We start from the raw sequence: 20,373 nt of genomic DNA, 5'->3' as shown, positions 1-20,373 counted from the left end.
TTGTAAATGTAAACATTTGTGATAGGTCCTCTGGGTGTTGATTCACGCTATGACTATTATTAAAATCGTAATTAAACAGGACAATTTTATGTTTAAACTATTATAAAAAATGATAAAGCAATCTTAAAACAAACTTAATGGCGAGTTATTTTTAGATAAATACTTTTACAAATAAAGCAAATTGTTAAGCGGCTTATCATCTTTTTGATAAGACCGTAAACCTTTTTTAACGAAGCTTTGTTATATGAAATCTATTATTTTATTTATAATTATTTTTCCATACATTGTTATTTGCTTGATAACGTTATAAAATTGAATTCATAGAATAAAAAAAAAAAACAAATAATATATAATTAACTTGGTAAAATCCCGTCATATTCAATTAGACAAGTCTAGTTATTACCAACTATTTTGCTATATTGTACTCACTGCATATATTTTCCTTGTTCTTGTGTACAAATATGAGATCACATCTAAATTATCTAACACTCAATGCTTATTATAAACGATATATAAACACAATTGTTGAATTTTATAATCAGTCTGTGAATAACAACGACATAAGTCTGTATCAACGATGAGTTCGTACGTTTTTATTTCTGTTATCCTCATGGCAATAATTGGAATGATCGTTGCATCTCCTGTTGATGAAAAGAAGCCGTTTGGTAAGTTTGTCTATTCTATCCTAAATTGATTGGTAGTTATGCGGATAGATACTTATGAAAGATTATTAAAATAAGTCAAATAGAAATCTTTGACTGAAAAAAAAAACAATGTTTTAAGAACTTAGTAGTTCAGTTCGTAATTCTTGCCATTATATTACGATTTGATTGAATTTTTTGACCGACTCAAAAGAAGGAGGTACTCGATTCGTCTGTATTTTTTTTTACGTGTTTTACGGCAGAACTCGGCCGCTAATGGACCGATTTTGATAATTCTTTTTTTATCTGAATGGTAGTGCTTGTAGGTAGGTCCCATTTTTTGTTTGATTTAGTCGTATATTATTAGCTCGTACATATACCTATCTAAAAGGCCTCGACTATTGCATTAGACCGCGATGGTCTGATGCGGATTGACGTTTTGTCGTCTTGCACGAACTTCTTATAACAAAGTAGCTTTAGAGAAGAATTTTATGTATTACTAAGTTTTACAGTAATTGTAAAATAAAATTTACTATTCGCAGATTGTCCGGCAAATGAAAAGTACTATAAATGTTCTCTGGAGGTTTGTTACAAGAAATGTGACAATTTGTTCAACCCACCTCCTTGTCCTTCGATAGCTGCTAATTGTTATCAACCGTCTTGTGAATGCGTTGACGGCTACTTAAGAGATTCCAATGGGATTTGTGTCACCGAGGAACAATGTAGGACACAGTTTTCGTCCGCCCACTATTCACTTTGTAAAATGGCGAAAACAAAAATACAATATCCATCAAAATGTTAAAATTGTATTATCGAAATAAATGAGTTTTTTTATTTGAAAAGCAATCAGAAAGTTTTTTTTTATTATTTTCAACAAGCCCGTTAAATTACTCTGTACCTTAGAGTAATATTTTGTTAACATTAACGTATCGTGCAAATTGACTCGACTTCACTCATGGTGTTGAGTCAAGTCTTACAATTATTTCAAGTTCAAAATGTAAGTATTACTTAGTATTTAACAGAAAATACGCTTCAAATCCCTACTGCCTAAAATCATCTTAACTTAAGCGGAAAACCGGAAAATAATCCACAGTACTGGGTGAAATATTAATAAGGCAATCTCAATTGCCTTGGACGTGGCCACAGACTTATGAATATAACATACCTCGCTAAGCCTGGCTAGGCACGCAATAAAATAAATAAAAACTGCGCATCTGAAATACCGCAGAGACATTTTTGAAGTCGTTACATAAGTTTACAAATAAATAAAGAACATTTAATAATTTGGATTAATGTAAAAATTATAAAGTTCGTCATCGTACCCTTTATCCCAAGAAGGTCGACACGGTTATTATACCTTCTTATAACCATCTGTCGTCACATCCTCTCTTATGCAATGTTTACTGTATATAATCTTCTACTTTTACCAGTACAAATACAAACATCAAGTAACTGAAATGACGTCATATATCTTGTAGATACTTTTAAACGTAAATTAACTATCAAACCCTAATATCAGGAACGAGGTAGTCCTTATTTGAATACTCCCGGAATGCTTTTAAAAGTCCTACGCAAATAGAATTACCCAAAGAAGTAATAGTAAACATTCATATTTGATTCCGAGCACTCAACAAATAATGTAGTTGTTTGTCTCATTTGTATATTTCATTGAGTACGGTTTCGTATTACGAAATCAATGCTTACATCGTATCTATACTAATATTATAAAGAGGAAAGATTTGTATTTTTGTATGTATTAAAATAACTCAAAAACTACTAGGCCAATTTTAAAATGCTTTTACCTATAGAAAGGTAATTTATCTGTGAGTAACATAGGAGTATATACAACGCGGGCGAAGCGAGCAACAGCTAGTTGTATATATTATCGTAATTGCATATCTGTCCTGAGATTAAATTAAAAATCATTTGTATTATGCCTTTTTCGAGGGATGTCAAAGGTAGTGTAGACGTAAATTTATATTTGATACGATATTAACAAAAAATCTGGAAATGAAATGTTTTATATTAGTCAGCTTTAATTTCATATTTCTGCTTAAAATTTCTATGTATATTATTCGAAATGCTCTCCATTAACAAAAAAAAAGTTATTTTATTAAAATTTATAAAAGGTTTCGTAGGTTTTATGTTGTTTTAGGTATTCCAGTAGTTAATTGGTGTCGGATCACACGGGATTGGTTTCTTCTTTGCTGTAATAGAAAACATTTTTAAAAACAAAAATCTCAATATGATCATACACAATTCCAAAGCAAGCTTGCAGTTTTGTTTCCATTCAATCAAAAAATATTATATCCTAATCGTACCTACATGCTAGGAATTAACTCAATGCTACTTACGGCATTTGTTGACTGGAACACAAATTTTATCTTTATTCCTGTACGTGTTGTTTTTGCACACACACTTCGGTTGGCAATTTAAAACGAATGTATTACACGGCACCGCTGGTTTACCAGCGTCTTCGCATTTCTCTTGCAGGCAATCGGATGGACAAGAGTCCCAAACTTCATTAGGTCTTGTACAATTCACGGGAGCTAGAAATTCAGAAGATTTTATAATTAAACTAAGGACTAGACTTCGGCCTACGAGACACAGACTTCTGGGTGTCCGTGGTATTGCAGCGGTCGAGCGAGCTATTCGAGTAGCAGTTAAAATTACTGCGGACTACGATACTTATATATTACTAAATTTTTCAAAACATGTTACTTACGACACTCGGATGCGAGGATACATTGTCTGTCATCAATACTTTTCCTTCTGTAGTTTAGATTGCAAACACATCCCGAAGGACACCGATATGGGAGAGAACAGTTGTAGTTAGGAGGCGAATCATCTTTAGGACAATAATTGTAGGAACATCTGTTGCTACAGCTTGAAAATGTTGCATTCTTTCCACAAGGATTACCACCTGTAATATAATTAATATTTAAATTAAAAAGATACATGAACGTGTTGTACAATATCTTGAACATGAACAAAACTAATGAAACAAACCTTTACACTCATCTGGTGGTATACAACGTCCATTCAGCTCGGGCAAGATGAATCCCTCTTTGCATTTACATCCAACATCCAGACAGGCCTTTCTACAGAGAATTTCATTAGGACCCGAGCAAGTAGAAGGGCACGGCGGCGGGCACTGAGTCACCAAAGCATTGATGTCGCCATTGCAGCCTAAATCCGCTAAAATTTCAAACAATCATAAAATTTCAGTTGTACAGATGTCAATAGGAAATATACCAGATGTAAACTATGGAAGAAGAATCAAAATTTCGACTGTATTACATTTAAAAAAAGTCGTCATAGTTTACACAGTTACTTACATGGACATTCCTCGATTTTCACACATTCACCGTGTCTATCTAGCAGAATATACCCCGGCTTGCATTTACAACCGTTTTCGTTCTCGGATACTTCTTGAGAAGAACAATTCTTCGGATTAGGTTTGGCGCATGTACGTCTACATTCAGGTGGAACATCACAAGTATTTGGAGCTATAGACAAAGAAAAATAAAAATAAAATCATAAATTGCTGATTTTATCACTAAGGGCGCGCCACTAAACAGTCGTTTGATAGTTTAGATAAAAATGTAGGTTTCACCATTCATATCATGTTGACAATGATGACTATTTCCAAGATGTTTGTCTTTATTCGAAAGATTAAACTCATGATATTTGAAATACTCACGGCAAGGTGTATCAGGAACACATTGTCCACTAGAATCTCTTGAGTAATTCTCTTTGCAGTCACATTTTGGTTTACAAACGCTTAGTTCAGTATCATCGTCATCAAATTTGCACGTTTCGACTTCATTCTCACCACACACAACAGGTGGAGTAGCTGCAAATAAAACAATCAATTTATCTTAAACTTTTCTAATTGTTAATTATATTCAACTAGCTATCGCCCGCGACTCCAATCGCGTGGAATTAAAGAAAAACTATAATAAGTAGCCCATGTTTTCTTCCTGACTTTCCCCTACATCTACGCTAAATTACATCGGGATCCGTTTAGCAGTTTAGGCTACAAACTAAGAAACATCCATCAATCTTTTTTTTTAAATAAGAAAAGGGGGCAACACACGATCGGCGTGAACACAGAGGTGGGCAACGACACCTATGGATATCCATTTCAATTTTCGCATTTATAATATTGCATTAAGCGTAGATCTAGGCATATGGTGGGTGAAATGTGGGATGAAAGATAAGTTAAGATCGTTTCAATCAGAAACATCTGAGCTTTTCTATACTGTATCTAGTTTACCTAACCTCAAAGCTGCTAAGATTTTTGTAAGGCAAGTCATAGTTCAGCTGTGGATGTTTTTAACTTTATAATGACCTCTATTCTAACTTCTAAAATTAGTATAGTATAGAACTACTTACGACATTGATCCACTGGTACACAAACATTATTTTTGTCTCTGTAAGTATTAGGCTTGCAGACACACCTCGGATCACAGTTTAATATAAGTGTGTAGCATATTGGAGTTTTTTTGCCTGCATTCTCACAACCTTCGTTTAGACAAGCTGAGGGACAGGAATCCCATACTTCGTTAGGTCTTGTACAGTTAACCGGAGCTAGATAAAAACACAGATATTACCTTTGTTATTGATTGTGCAATATTTTACCATACTAATATGGCAAAATTATGACACTAGCATGACGTCATCGGTTTTGGGCATCAACTTAAACTAACGTTTGCGATGAAAAAAATAGTTTCACTTACGACAGTCCGAGGCCAAGATACACTGGTCTTCAGTCATGCTCTTCTTCTTGTGGTTAAATCTGCAAACACAACCAGAACGACAAGGACTTGTTGCCGTACAGTTGTAATCTGGAGGCGAATCGTTTATAGGACAATAGTTGTATGGACATTTGTTAGTGCAAGTGGAAAATACTCCATTTCTACACGGATTACCACCTGTAAGAAAATTATATATAAATTAAATTTCGTTAAAAAAAGCTTGGATGGAACAAAGGAATGTTATTATAATATCGTTAGAACGCACACCTTTAACTAAACTAACGCACAAATGTTATGCGATTGTCGATTGTTTTGCAGCCCACTCGCTGTTTAGATGCACATGTAAAAGTCGAGTAGTGTGCGCACGTCCATATAAGCTCATAGAAATCAAAGCGAGACTAAGCAGTTGTGCGATAATATAGTTACAAGGGTTTGCACGCTCTTATACTACTACAGGAAAGGTTATGAACCACCTTTATCTCTCGCAAAAACATTCTTAAATAAAATTAAAAGCTATGATAAAAAATATACATCAACAAACCTGTGCAATTCTCTGGTTTAATGCAGAGTCCATTTAATTTAGACAAAATAAATCCATCCTTACATTTACAGCCGACGGGCAAACAACTCTTTTTACAAGGCGTTTCATTCGGTGAATCACATGTAGACGGACATGGAGGAGGGCATTTTGTAATTACAGCGTTACTATCTCCATTGCATCCCGTTTCCACTAAAATAAACAGAAAAGTAAGTCTACCAACTTTTGTACCATTCATGTATGGACCATTCATTCAACGAATTTATTTCATGTATCAAATAAGCCTACACTGTTTATTTAATTTAATGGACATCTTGTATTAAATACTAAGGATGTTCAATACATTTTTCTAGGTTTAAATAATATTCGTCTGTAAACTCCAGTAAAAAATAATATCTCACTTCACGTGGGCAAGTCAAACCAATTGGTAACATGTCGTGGCCTACTGTATGATTTATGTTATTCTATACTTACCAGGGCATTCCTCAATTCTGATACATTCTCCATTTTTGTCTGATAAAACATAACCTGGTTTACACTTGCAACCTTCCACGTTCTCAGTAGCAGCTTGATAAGGACAGTTCTTAGGATTCGGTTCGTCGCAAGTGGCTTTACATTTGTTAGAAATGTCACACTTCTTTGATGGAACTATAAGATGTACATAAGATATAAAGAAATTAAAGGCTCTATTGAGATTAAAACATACCGTTTTCTCTCTCACAATTGATATTAACATATGAACGAAAACGAAAACCTTGCACGCAACTAATGAACGAAAATAACTATTTGTATACAGTTTTAAAATAGTTACACATTTAGAAGATCAAATTAACTTAAAACTACTCATGTTAAAACGCAGTATTGCAAATATTCTGTTTTTAATACTGCTAAATCCAGAAATAGTTGTCCATACTCACAACATTCCGAAGCTGGTACGCAAATTCTCGAAGAGTTCCGATAGAATCCTTCTTTACAAGCACAACGCGGCTGACAGTTCGTCCGCGACGGCTTACACGCTGTGTTCGTTAACTTTAGGTCTTCGCAGTTCTCTTTTAAACACGACGTTGGACATGTGTTCCATTCCTCATTAGGTCGTGTGCATTTTACTGGTGCTAATAAAATTAAAAGAAAGGAAAATTTAGAATGATTCCTTAAATACTATGAAATATTACAATATCAATCTCATGCGTATGGTTTTTCTAATTAAATTAACGCTATTTATAAGCATCAGCAACTAGTAAATAGATTTTCTGTTTCTGTCCAATCTGTTCTAAAAGATGGCGCTTACAACGAAAAGACCAAGATGGTACACAATATCGATGATGAAGCGTATTTAAATTAACAGAGTACTAAATTAATGAATGGATTACATTTACTAGAAAGGTGCGAAGTAATAAAATAACACTTACGACACTCTTCAGCCAGTATACATTGTGGTTCTTTAATACTCTTCAATTTATAATTCAGTTTGCATGAACATCCCGAGCGACAGGGTCGAGGGGGATCACATATGATAATCCCCTGCCTGTCGTCTACGGGACAATAACTATTCGGACATTTCACATTACATGATGAAAACGTTGCGTTCTGCGAACATGGGGTACCTCCTGAAATAAATAAAATTATAGAAAGCTGAAGGGTCTTGCCACCAAGGTAACGTAACATATTCTTAAAAAAAAATTGCATGTTATACGAATTATTGCATGAAAAAAATAAACTGATACCATGAAAAGCATCACTTAGCTTTCAAAATAGCGATAAACAAAAAAAAGCTAACAGTAAAGGAAGTCTTCTATGTTTAAACATACCTGGACAGTCTACCGGTAAAATACATTCTCCCTTTGGTTTCGAAAGAATATATGAAGGCTTACATTGGCAGCTGTTGGAATTACATTTCGCTATACAGGATTGTGGATCAGGCGTCTGACAAGTAGATGGGCAGGACGAAGCGCAATCAACTAATGTTGCATTGCCACCACATGTAGGTGGTGCTGGAAATAAAATTTTATAAAAATGTTAAACCGAAAAACCATATTTTTGATAACGTTAATTGATTTAGCAAATAATGTACCTGGACAATCCTGTAGCAAAACACACTCTCCGTTTGGTGACAGGACATAACCGGGCTTACATTGGCAGGTTTCGTTAGGTTTACACACCGCTGCACATGGACCAGGTTTTGGCGATTCACAAGTGGGAGGACATGACGAAGCACAGTCTGTCTGTGTCGCGTTGCCGCCACAAGGTCGTGCTGAGAATTAATTCCTTTTTTTAACAATAAATTGTATTTCAAAGAATCTATTACTAAGCAATAGAATTATCACTACTTGCAGGTAAAAAAGTTTACACGCTATCGTTGAGAAAAAATATTAGTAGAAAAAGTACCTGGACAGTCTTCCGGCAAAATACAGTCACCGTTTGGTGACAGGACATAACTAGGCTTACATTGGCAGGTTACGTTAGGTTTACACACCGCTGCACAGGGACCAGGTTTTGGCGATTCACAAGTAGGAGGACATGACGAAGCGCAGTCTGTGAATGTCTTATTTCCACTACAAGGTGCTGTAAATAATATAATTAAACTTCTAGTTGTTCCTGTTTTATTATCATTAAGTATTTAAAAATACTTCAAAAACTATGTGGGTACAGAAAAATCTAAAAGCAATCGTTAAGTGAAGATATTATTAAAATACCTGGACAGTCTTTTAGTAGAATACAGTCTCCTTTTGGTGATAGGACATAAGAAGGTTTACATTTGCAATTTTTGTTAGGTTTACACACCGTTGCGCAGATGCCAGGTTTTGGAGCCTGACAAGTGGGAGGACACAATGAAGCGCAATCTGTGTGTGTCGCATTACCGCCACAAGGAGTTTGTGCTGCGAGTGATAAAATTTATCTTCCGTTAATTAGGTATACCTTTTGAAGTTTTTACTCATATTTTAATACTAATTAGTTATGATTCTAAAAATAACTATAATAAGAATTAAAACAACTGTTGATAAAAATACTATTAGAAAAAATACCTGGACAGTCTGCTGGCAAAATACAATCTCCTTTTGGTGACAAGACATAAGAAGGCTTGCACTGGCAGGTTACGTTAGCTTTACACACGGCTGCACATGGACCAGGTTTTGGTGATTCACAAGTGGGAGGACATGATGAAGCGCAGTCTGTGTATGTCTTATTTCCACCACAAGGTGCTGTGAATAATATAATTAAACTTCTAGTTGTTCCTGTTTTATTACCATTAAGTAATTAAAAATCATCAAAAGCTTTGTGGTGAAAGAAAAATCTAAAAGCAATCGTTCAATGAAGATATTAAAATACCTGGACAGTCTTTTGGTAGAATACAGTCTCCTTTTGGTGATAGGACATAAGAAGGTTTACATTTGCACTCTACGTTAGGTTTACATACCGCTGGGCAGATGCCTGGTTTTGGAGTCTGACAAGTGGGAGGGCATGATGATGCGCAGTCTGTGTGTGTCGCATTAGCGCCACAAGGAGTTGGTACTGCGAATAATTCAAACTTTACTAAACCCATAGAAATAAAAACCCAAAATGTATATGTTTGAATATCTATGAAGGTTCATACATTTTGAAGCTGAAATACTTACTTTTGGGGCATTTTTCTTTTGGAATACATTTCCCATTTGAATCTCGTGCATAGCCTTCTTTACAAATGCAATCGCGACGACAAGGGCCTGGCCTACAAAATCCTTTTGGCTTTCCACTGTCACATGAATCAGATGTGCACCGTGTTTTACAAATTATTGATACTTCATTCTCACTACATACAGGTGGTGGTGGGGCTTTAACAAAAGACATAGTTTTCCTCTAAACGTTAGAAATAAATCTCATTGTCCTAAAATGCAAAATTAAGAAAGCCCTGTGAAAAACATTATTAGAAAATACCTGGACAGTCCTCCGGCAAAATGCAGTTTCCGTTTGGTGATAAGACATAAGAAGGCATACACTGGCACGTGACATTTGGTTTACATAGGTCTATGCAAAATTCCGGTTTTGGAGTCTCACAGGTGGCAGGGCATGCCGAAGCACAGTCTGTTGATGTCGCATTGCCGCCACAAGGAGTCGGTGCTGTGAAGAAGATGCTAACATAATTTTGTGAAGACTTCATTTATGGCATTATTTTCATGATGTTAAAAATTGGAATATGTTGTACTTAAAACATTATTTATTTGACTAAAAATACGTACGTGGAGGACAATTGTCATTAAGGACACAATTTCCTTTAAAATCTCTGAGATGGTCCTTAATACAGTTACACCCAGGTTCACATTTGGTAACATTTGGGCAAATGCCATAGTCAGTGTATGAATTGTTACAAAATTGCGGTGGACATTTTATTTTGCACTTTGAATATTCTTCGTTGACTCCGCATTTAATAGGTGGTGGTGCGGCTACAAATTAATAAATCGATTTACAAGAATAACAAAAGATATAATAGTCTGAGAATAATTAGATATGAAAAATGTAAGGAACATATACTCACGGCATTTATCGACTGGCACACACACTTTATTTTTATCCCTATAGGTATTTGGTTTGCAAACACATTTTGGCTGGCAGTTAAGAACAAGAGTATTGCAAACCGATGGCTTTTTGCCAGCATCTTCACAATTTTCCTTCAAACAAGCAGACGGACAGGAGCTCCACACTTCGTTGGGTCTTGTGCAATTAACTGGAGCTGGAATTTTAAAATATATTTAACTATTCATAAATAGGCTTAATAAATAATACGACTACGTTTGGTTTATTGCATTAGTTTCCAAGTGCGTATACTGTAAACGGCTTGATTGGTTTCGTTCTTGCCCGGAGAGTATGGTCTTTGTAATTATTTTACGAAATGTTTAAGAAAACTTACGACAATCTGATGCAAGAATACATCGGTCTTCTACTATACTCTTTCTTCTGTGATTCAATTTACAAATACAACCAGCAGGGCATGGCGATTCCGGTAAGCAGTCGTAGCTCGTTGGGGAGTCGTCCTTTGGACAATAATTGTACGGACATCTGTTGCTGCAGCTTGAAAATGTTGCGTTTTTACCACAAGGATCACCACCTGGGAAAATGTATTAGCAAGAATGCACAAAAGATATCCCAAAATCATTTTTTATTGCCGGACTAAGAAAGTTATTATACACAGGCTGTTTAGCCGTTTATCTGTTCAGCTTGTAATCTTAATTATTTTTTTTTAAATGAAAGGTTCAATTCTTTTTCTTCCCCGGAATGTTAGTAGTAATTTGGGTCGGGTCTTAATTTTTTAAGTACAAACTAATGGTTTAACGTTAAAGGTGAAATGGCTTATAGTCTCACAAACCTGTGCAATTTTCCGGTTTTATACAAAGTCCGTTTAACTTGGACAATATGAATCCGTTTTTACATCTGCAACCAACGTCTAAACACATTTTCTTGCAGGGTGCGTCTCTTGGAGATTGACAAGTCGCTGGACAGGGAGGTGGGCAAGATGTAACTACAGCGTTAGGATCATTGTTACATCCTAATTGTTCTGAAAAGAAATGACAATGACGGTAGTAACATTTACAAGCAGTTCCATTTACAGCAGGTGCACACACAACTACCGCGATTGCCGATTATCGATATCATTTATTCATTATTTCTCTCATTATTTTACTTTCACCACTAAGAGGTTCTGCCCCTCTATACAAAGTAAAATTGCTTGTCGCTTATTTATTCCTACGATTTGACACCTTTTTTCTATTCTACTAGCGGTCGGAATTCTTGTGCACTATAAAAATAATACTTACGTGGACACTTTTCTATTTCTATGCAATCTCCATCCTTATCAGATAATATGAATCCTGGTTTACATTTACAGCCTTTTACATTTTCAGTTACCGTTTCATAAGAACAGTTTTCAGGGTTTGGTTGAGCACAAGTTCGTTTACACTCAGGTTTTACATCACAAGTCTCTTCTGGAACTGAAAAACAAAACAACATAAAAATCCTCAAATTGTTGTCGATTCTTTGGCTCATATACGTGGGTAGGACTAGTCGTGATAACTTGTTTGTACTTACAACATTGAGATGCAGGTACACAGATACGAGAATCATTTCTGTAAAATCCGTGTTTGCAGGCGCATCGTGGCTCGCAACCCCATGGTTTACAAGAAATATGACTTTCCTTCAAATCATAGCAGTTCTCTCGCAGACACGAGTTGGTACATGAATTCCATTCCTCATTAGGACGAGTGCATTTTAGTGGGGCTAGAAACAAAATTAACGGTGATTTTTTTTTTGTAATTCTAAGGAAACTTTATAACTAACTAGCTTTCGACTTGCGACTTTCTTCGCGTGGTATTAACGATTATTATTACTATACTATCCACTACATGTTTTCCAAATTTCATTGATCCGTTCAGCCGTTTAGGTTACAAAGACCAACAATCCTAAAGAAGAGATTCGATTTTCAATATAAAAATGGTACAAATTAAATGCTATATTTAAATTTTGTAAAATACCCTCAGTGTTCAATTTCTTGATCTTGGTTTGATACATAAAATCTTTAAAAATTACACAAAAGAAAGTTTGTAATTTTGTTTTGAACAAAACATAATCGCTCTTGTATCAGAGGTTTTAGCACATTATTACTTACGGCATTCCGAAGCTAGTATGCAACGAGGATCTTTCACACTTTTCCTTTTGTAATTCTGTTTACAGAAACATCCTGCGGGACATGGCCACGCTGGGTCACATATAAGAATCGCAAGACTATCATCAACCGGGCAGTAGTTGGTCGGACATCCTATATTGCAAGCAACAAAAGTCTCATTTTGAGGACAAGGGTTGCCACCTGAAATGAAACAAGCAATTATTTACTTAAATTGAATACAACCCTATTGAATATGCGATAGTGATACTCGTAAGCATCTATTTGTGGCTGAAAAAATACCATTGACGATTTCAGGAATATTAAAAAGTTGTTGAAGAGTAGTCGTTTTCTGGAAAAAAAGCCTAACTGACCACTAAGTTATGTTTGAAATCACATATTTTAATATTACCCGGACAGTCCTTTGGAAGAATGCATTCTCCTTTTGGTTTAGATAAGAGATATGAGGGGTTGCATCGACATCCTTTGGGTTCACATTTCTTGTTGCAAATCCCTTCGTTTGGAGATTTACAAGTTGCTGGACAGGCGTTAGGGCAGTCTACGTATGACGCATTTTGACCACATGTTGGCTCTGCAAACAATTTTAATTTAAAATTAAAATAAGGTTGACTAGCTTTTCATTTGTTTTTGGTCTATCTTGTAATTAAACCAATTTAGATGAAATTTCACTTTATTTGTAAATAAATAAGGTTGAATTCAATGGAAATGAGAAATTATAACAGAAATTAAACAATTTGTCCTTTACAAAGCTGTGATAACAGGTTTAATTGAGACGAATATGCATTTTATATCAACTTAAACGTTCGAAAATAAATCCATAGATAAAAGCGACATTATTAGACTGGACATTTGTAAATACAATTGTCAATTGAATTCAGTTATACACATTTTTATTGTTAGAAGTTGCTGGAAGTCTAGAACTAGCACTTATATCAGAAGATGAAGTATAAATCTAGTTTTAATAACTATGTTAAACAGGGGTTGTTATTAAATAAATGTTATTTGGGTAATAATAAAAAAAAGAATTCGTTTCGATATCTCTCATCGTATAACGTGTTATTTTTTCGATGAGTCATAATTGTTATCCAACATTTTTTTGTTAAATGGTAATCTTTATGTTGTTACTGGTTAGAGTATATGTCAATTAACTCACCAGGTTTTCCTGTGCATATTGTATACACGGTAGCCACTGGTATCAGAAATATATAAAGTATCAACATACTGCATTCGACTGGAACATATCCAAAATATGATCACGTTTATATCATAAAAATTTACATAACAAATAGACATAAAAGAAAAAAAACATCTGATTCAACACTCGCATACATTAAGTTCTTAGAAGTTCCGTACTTAATAGTATTTTAAATTTTAATAATTCTATCAGGCTTCGAGTTAATTAGATTAGGTAAAAATACTAGTTATAAGAAACTTCACTTAGTAAAAACATCAATGATGTTTTATTCATGCGTTATTTATCACTTGAGATGTAAAAACCAACACATTTACTACTTTAATGTCAACACACATTTTTGTAAAAATAACATTAATCAAAGCTACACAACATTACTATACGACTTGTGTCTACCTTCTGTTTGAAGTAATGATACGACTGATTCATTACCGGGAAAGAACCGGCAATTCTCAAATGCCAACATTACTATTTACAAATGCAGAAAAACCAAGCGTATAATGGGTTCTTTTCTGCATATTTTTTAAACTAGTTTTCCCTTGCGACTCCGTCCACGTGCAATTCAAAAAAAGAAAAGTAAGTAGCCTATGTGTTCCAGACTACCCGCTACATCTATGCCAAATTTCATCGAGATCCGTTCAGCCGTTTAGGCTACAAACATTAATCCATCTAAACTTTCGCATTTACAATATTAGTAAGATTATTGAACACAATCAGTTAATTATTTGTTAAAATAAAAATCTTTACTCTTCCAACATTCAGGCACAATATGTTTCGATAAGAGTTTGATCGCATCGACTTTAAGTTGATTTTTTGTTTTAATAATGATCCCTAAAAGTTATTTCATATTTCCATACTCCACCTAATCAAACAAATGTATTCTAAAGGCACTAAAATAATGGCGACAAACATCAAATGTGCGTTAATATCTCTGTAAATACGGTTATTAGTAATATATTTTCTTTGATATTTTTCAGAATATACAATTTTATTTGCTTATGAAATAAGTCACTGAATATTTTACAATTTTGTTTTCATCATTATAAATGTAACAAGTCATTGAACTTACATTACATTTTACCATACAGTAGGTGCTATATTGAGAACTAATCTAAAATACGGTAACGAGGTTGAAAAATCATTAATTAGATATCAAATTTTACGAGACGTGTAAAAAATCGCTAATTACACAGATGGTGAATGGATATTTATCATCCAATGACATTCTTGTAGTTATATAATATTAACTAATTTTCGCCCGCGACTTCATCCGCTTGGAAGTAAAAAAAAATTAATAAAGCCTATGTGTTCGACCAGACTATCCTTCATAACTATGCCAAATTTAGTTAGGCTACAAACTATAATAAACATTCATCCAAACATGCATCTTAAATTTGGCATTTACTAATTATTAAGAAGTAGCATTCCAAGGTCAAGGTAGTGTATTTCATAATATTCGAACACTAGCTTTCGCGCGCGTCTTCGTCCGAGTGGAATTACAAAAACAAAAGCAAGTAGCCTATGTCTCCTTCCAGACTATGCTCTACGTCTATGCCAAATTTCCAGATCCGTTCAGCAGTTTAGGCTACAAACTAACAAACATCCATCCATCGAAACTTTCGCATTTATAATATCAGTGATTAGTGAGATTGATTGAACTAATGGATTTGAATTCCTTTTACCGGTTTGAGTCAGCATTTAAAGGGTTAAAGTGGTACAAAGGTGTAGATATAATACCTGATTTAGTAGGTCTATAGTTTTAAATGGATCAACCTTTTAGTGAATTACAGAACAAGTGACCCTCGGGTATAACGACTTAATTAACGTCCCGGGTCTCACAGCACTATCCTTTAAATATTCACTTAACTGAGAATAGTAAATCCAGACGATTCCGTATAAATGGATATAATTTGTCTACGCACAGAAATAAAATTACGATGCAAAGAATTTTACTGTTAAATAAGAGAATGTATGTTTTACACTATCTGTTACCGTACGGCTTTATTCGCATGGAATTATGACAAACTTTATTATATTGTTTACATTTGTTAAATTCTCTATTGTAGATGTCAAAATTACTGTTACTATTTACCTTGATTCCGTAATGTTCGCAGCTTGTTTATAGTCCCTTTCCCAAATTAGTGTTTTTTCCAATTTATTTACCCCTAAGTTTAAAGGCGTTAAAATATATAGCCTAAAGCGTGTCTTTAGTGTAGGGCTTTTTATAAAAAAAAAATAAAAATTTTCAAAAATGTGCTGTAATGGCTGACATTTAAGGCAACAAAGAAGTGTGTGTTTACGCTTTATTATAATAGTATAGATAAATGGATGATTAATTATTTAATAAAACTAGTATAGAAGTATAGATACAGATAGATTAGGTTTCTTTGTAATAGAACTGTTCATTTAACTATTGGTCATATGTAAAAAAATATTATAATTTTTTTTTAAATTTCATTAGATGTTATAAAAGTTATCGATGTAAACATTGGTCAGTGTAAACGTGAGTCACGATTATAATCTATTTTCCTCGTGTAGACACGTTTGTAGCGCAATTATTATTCACGGCAAATTAACAATTGTCTAATTCGTGGATAAAAGTAATCCGGTTTTGTTCAACTTAAGTTGAAGATGTATGTATTATATTCTATTACTTGAAGATTGGGTCCAAAAATTTTTAACTGTTTTTGGTAATCGAAATAAAACATGAATATTTAATATTGAGACATATAAAAGATCAAAGCTGACATAAAACTGTTTTTCTTTGAATTGGTTAAACAAAAATAACATCAAATACTCTTTGATATGATCCGAGTTTCAGATGAAATTATATTTGCTCGATTACCAAAGAAATGAGACCGTTATTCGATCAATAAAAAAATCAATTATTAAACCATTCATGTCAATTTCTCTTAAAGGTATATCGAAACAAAATCAGATGTTTGTAAAAAAATTAAAAATAACCTTCATTGCAAGTGAAATTATAAGAAGTTTTTTAAGGCGGTTAGATAATAACAGTTCAGTATAATTGCCTTGCGATTATCTAAATTTATTTTCCTCCTTCGTCTTGTCTTATTTCAATACTTAATTTTCCAAAAATAATAAAGCAATATTTATTGCTTTGTCAATGTAAAATCATTGTAATCTTGTAGTAGTTAAGACCGAAAATCATTTGTATTAATCGAAGCTCATGTTTAATCAAATTTTAACGTAAATTTATTTCTGTAACATAAATTGATTTGTTATCGTGCTTATAAAAACATTTTTAATATAACTTACCTTTCAGATTAGGTATTTAATATTAAAAACTACTATATTTATGTAATCATCCAACACAACTGACAGTTTTGATGCAACTGAATTTAAAATTAATTACCGAGTTAAATTATATACTCGATTTATGACTTCTGATTAAAAACGTTCACGACGTTTGATAAAAAATATGTTATTTCTATAACTAAATTTGAATTGAATTATTTGAAAATTGAGTCCTGTTATCTCGTGTGTTTAAATTGAGGTTAAGGTAATATATTCATTGAAAATGTAATTGTTCTTTTATTTAGCACACGTGAAACTGGTTACCTACAGCCTTACAAATAAACGAGGTATAAAATTAACCTTAGGAATACACTGAGTATAGTATAAGGAAATATTAGTACAAATTTTGGTTATACTAATTTAATTCCTAAGTTTAACTTTACACCTCGTTTATTTGTAAGGCTACTAATTTTTATATACCGATGGCAAAAATAAAAGGAAAATCAATCCATTGAATTTGGAGGTAAGTCACCTAATTCATTCTCATTGAAGAAACAAACTAAAGCTTATTTGAACATATACAAGTATTACAGTGAAGTTATAAATTTCGATACGATTGACTTTTTGACCGACTTCCCAAAAGAAGGAGGTACTTAATTCATCCATCCAAAAATTCGTATTCATATTTGTGTGGCGGTTGGTAATTAAAAAACAGATTAAGAAATAAAAACATTTATTTTGACAATAAAATTTAATTTATTCGAAATTATATTAACAAATATAATACACTTTTTGCACAAATGTATTAAAAATAATCGATAAAAAAACATTTACAATTTACAAAATAATGTAAATATTGTAGGTAACATTTACAATCAACCGATCCGAAATTAAAATAAATATTAAAATAATATTGATTAAAAATTCTATACGTTTGGCACGAAGTTTTTGTTGAAGCCGATTCTATACAAAATATTAGAAGAAAAATGAGCTTTTTTTATTATGCTAAGGTTCATTATTTTATATATTGTCTACAGACTAAAAAATTAAAATAACTGGCACATAATTCGTACACATAACACACGGGTAAAAAATCTCAATATAAATATTTTATACTTTGCAACCCGCAAAGCATTTTATTGTCAAAAGTGCCTCTTGACTTATAATTATTAAACAGTATAGAAAATTATACAATTGGTATTCCAGACCATAGAACAGTGGATAATTCATTTGACATTTTACGACAGGTTTCTCAAAAATTGATTCATTTCAACTTAAAATCCCTAAACAGTTTTCTAAAGTCTTTTCTCTTCTCTGATCAACGTTTTAGGGAACAAACTAATAAAAAAAACGCTACAATTTGAGTAACAATTTGAATCTTAGAAACCAAGTCGTTTACAAGAAAAAGAAAAAAAAGATATATTTACATAAAATCCAAATTCAATTATATGATCTACACACATTGAGAAATATTAATCTAGCAAACATTTATTTTATTTACAAGCGGAAATATATTACTTAATTAAAAAACGTCAGTACCTAACTTGCAAACAAAATTACAAACAAGAAACCGTAGCTCATCGTAAGGTCTTATTAAAAAGAAATAATACATTTACAAATATAATGCCTCTATTATATACAAAACTCGATATTATGAACATTTTGTTCACCAGTGGAAAGGACTAGGCACACTAAGTACTACATAAGCAAAGAATTACATACATACCCTTTATGTGTATAAAAATATTCATATTTAATATAAAAACAATCAACTTCAATTAAAAAAAATCATAAATTTGAGTTATAGCGCACTTTAAATATTTTAATGTACATTAAATTTTAATAATTGCGCGTAATATCAGTCTTTTTACTAAAGTAAAAGATAAAAGATGGAAAATAGAGAAGAAAAGATATCCGAATTATAAAAGATACGTTGCTTAATAATCTTCAGTCGTTCATTCTGAATGAGTGAAATAAAATTAATTGAAAAAAAAAAATGTTTTCACAAAGTTCTATGTATGTAAATCTTTGTTGCTTAATTTCAAATTACCTAAAAAAAATTCGTTATCAACACAAAATAGACGCTCGGTTATAATCGTACAAAAATATAAACATTCGTTGAACACATCTAGCGCTAAAGGACGGGGTCGTATCACTTTTCTTTGAATTTCACTTAACTTATTATTGTCCTTACCACTACGTGAGACTATAGTTCTGTGGTCGTTTCAACGGGCGATTGATTATAACTGAAGCCAGTGAAATTCCTCTTGCCAAAGGTCACGTTGTCGTTGTCAGATGCTCTGTGGACGAAAAAAAAAGGTATAGAAAGACATATGATGTGTTCAACATGTAAGACTGGCAACATAATAATATAATATTATTGTAACGGGCGGCGTTAGAGTAGGGATTTAGGCCGCCCAGGGCGTAAGATAAGGGCGTCACAATCAGCGAATTACAGTCTTACAAAATATAATCGCTCTTTCTTCAACATTGGTTAAAAGAAAACGCCCTAGAAATCTCGCCCAGGGCTAGTTTCTACTAACTTTATTAAATACAATAACGACTGAATTTATATTCTTGGAAATTTTATTATCAACATTTTCAAACCTAAATTACATCTCAATTTATTCAAAGTTGCCATATCTCAGTTGGGTAAAAACATTACATTGTACTTTACTAAAATCGAATTATTTACCCCACGATTACATTGTTTCAGTCCCAACCCTATTGTATTCTAAGCAATAAATTGTAAGACCCAATAAGAGAGAAAATTTACAAATTAATAGTGTTATTTGGCTAACATTAATCGAAATCCCAATGTTCTTATACGAATACGGAGAAAATAGTTGTATTGTTCTAAATAAATTTTATATGAATTTACTAAATTATTCAAATGAAATATTGCTATGTGTATTTGTAAGTTGTCAGAAATATAAGGCCCAGCATTTTTTTATTGTTTAGAAAACAATGCATTTTAAGTACAATGAGAAATTATAAATTGTATAATTTTTAATTAATTAACTGTTTCTAAGTTTCTATTTTTTCATAAAACACACACACACAGTTTAAAATTATTACAGTTTCTTAATATTTTTAATAAAATACACCAATGCTTACCTTTGCAAGCCAGGAATTTCATCATACGCCATAATAGGCTGTGTAACTTTCTTCTTATGGTTGGTATTAATTTTCCTAGCGAGCGTCGCATGCAGTCCGCTGTTATTGGTACGCGGCAACGTGCCCAGTGCGTTGTTCAGTGCGTGTCCGTGCGCGGCTGCCCGGCGGTTGAGTGTCTGCGTGCCCCCAATGCCCCCAGTGCCCCCAGTGACCCCAAT

At 33.1% G+C, this 20,373-nt stretch overlaps 3 protein-coding genes across 3 annotated transcripts; 1 reads left to right on the top strand and 2 right to left on the bottom strand.

The window, feature by feature from the left end:
• Nucleotides 1-526: 526 nt before the first annotated feature.
• On the top strand, nt 527-1,481 carry LOC106106256 (inducible metalloproteinase inhibitor protein-like). The gene is made up of 2 exons (XM_013286809.1): nt 527-665; nt 1,184-1,481. Exons 1-2 carry the CDS (start codon nt 578-580, stop codon nt 1,441-1,443), a joined length of 348 nt encoding a protein of 115 aa, XP_013142263.1. The 5' UTR covers nt 527-577; the 3' UTR covers nt 1,444-1,481.
• A 1,199-nt stretch (nt 1,482-2,680) lies between these two features.
• On the bottom strand, nt 2,681-17,130 carry LOC106106349 (zonadhesin-like). Its single transcript, XM_013286930.1, has 28 exons — nt 17,060-17,130; nt 13,742-13,819; nt 12,980-13,159; nt 12,574-12,771; nt 11,997-12,185; nt 11,726-11,899; nt 11,278-11,466; nt 10,822-11,019; nt 10,450-10,644; nt 10,154-10,357; nt 9,852-10,034; nt 9,554-9,748; nt 9,267-9,449; nt 8,325-8,501; nt 8,011-8,190; nt 7,748-7,930; nt 7,349-7,546; nt 6,857-7,051; nt 6,414-6,587; nt 5,943-6,131; nt 5,384-5,578; nt 5,040-5,234; nt 4,345-4,497; nt 3,980-4,150; nt 3,651-3,839; nt 3,367-3,564; nt 2,996-3,190; nt 2,681-2,848 (listed from the first exon to the last, which is right to left on the bottom strand). The coding sequence occupies exons 2-28, from the start codon at nt 13,806-13,808 to the stop codon at nt 2,793-2,795; spliced, it is 4,803 nt and encodes a 1,600-aa protein (XP_013142384.1). The 5' UTR covers nt 13,809-13,819; nt 17,060-17,130; the 3' UTR covers nt 2,681-2,792.
• A 731-nt stretch (nt 17,131-17,861) lies between these two features.
• Nucleotides 17,862-20,373, bottom strand: LOC106106177 (the record flags this gene model as incomplete). Its single annotated transcript, XM_013286724.1, has 2 exons — nt 17,862-19,338; nt 20,156-20,373. Coding segments are annotated over 2 exons (312 nt in total), but the record flags the coding sequence as incomplete, so codon positions are not given.

Source organism: Papilio polytes, unplaced genomic scaffold (genome assembly GCF_000836215.1).
Source record: "Papilio polytes unplaced genomic scaffold, Ppol_1.0 DF822289.1, whole genome shotgun sequence".
Classification (NCBI taxonomy): domain Eukaryota; kingdom Metazoa; phylum Arthropoda; class Insecta; order Lepidoptera; family Papilionidae; genus Papilio; species Papilio polytes.
Note: the sequence above shows the minus strand (reverse complement) of the source record. Positions and strands in the feature narration are given on the sequence as shown.

Excerpts from the sequence above, each read along its gene's own strand:
- LOC106106349 (XM_013286930.1), bottom strand. The coding sequence starts at position 13,808 with ATGTTGATACTTTATATATTTCTGATACCAGTGGCTACCGTGTATACA. Across the intron at positions 4,498-5,039 it reads TGTACCAGTGGATCAATGTC|CTACTCCACCTGTTGTGTGT; the intron begins GTAAGTAGTTCT and ends TTTTATTTGCAG. Across the intron at positions 3,565-3,650 it reads ACCACCAGATGAGTGTAAAG|GTGGTAATCCTTGTGGAAAG; the intron begins GTTTGTTTCATT and ends ATTATATTACAG.
- LOC106106256 (XM_013286809.1), top strand. The coding sequence starts at position 578 with ATGAGTTCGTACGTTTTTATTTCTGTTATCCTCATGGCAATAATTGGA. Across the intron at positions 666-1,183 it reads TGATGAAAAGAAGCCGTTTG|ATTGTCCGGCAAATGAAAAG; the intron begins GTAAGTTTGTCT and ends TACTATTCGCAG.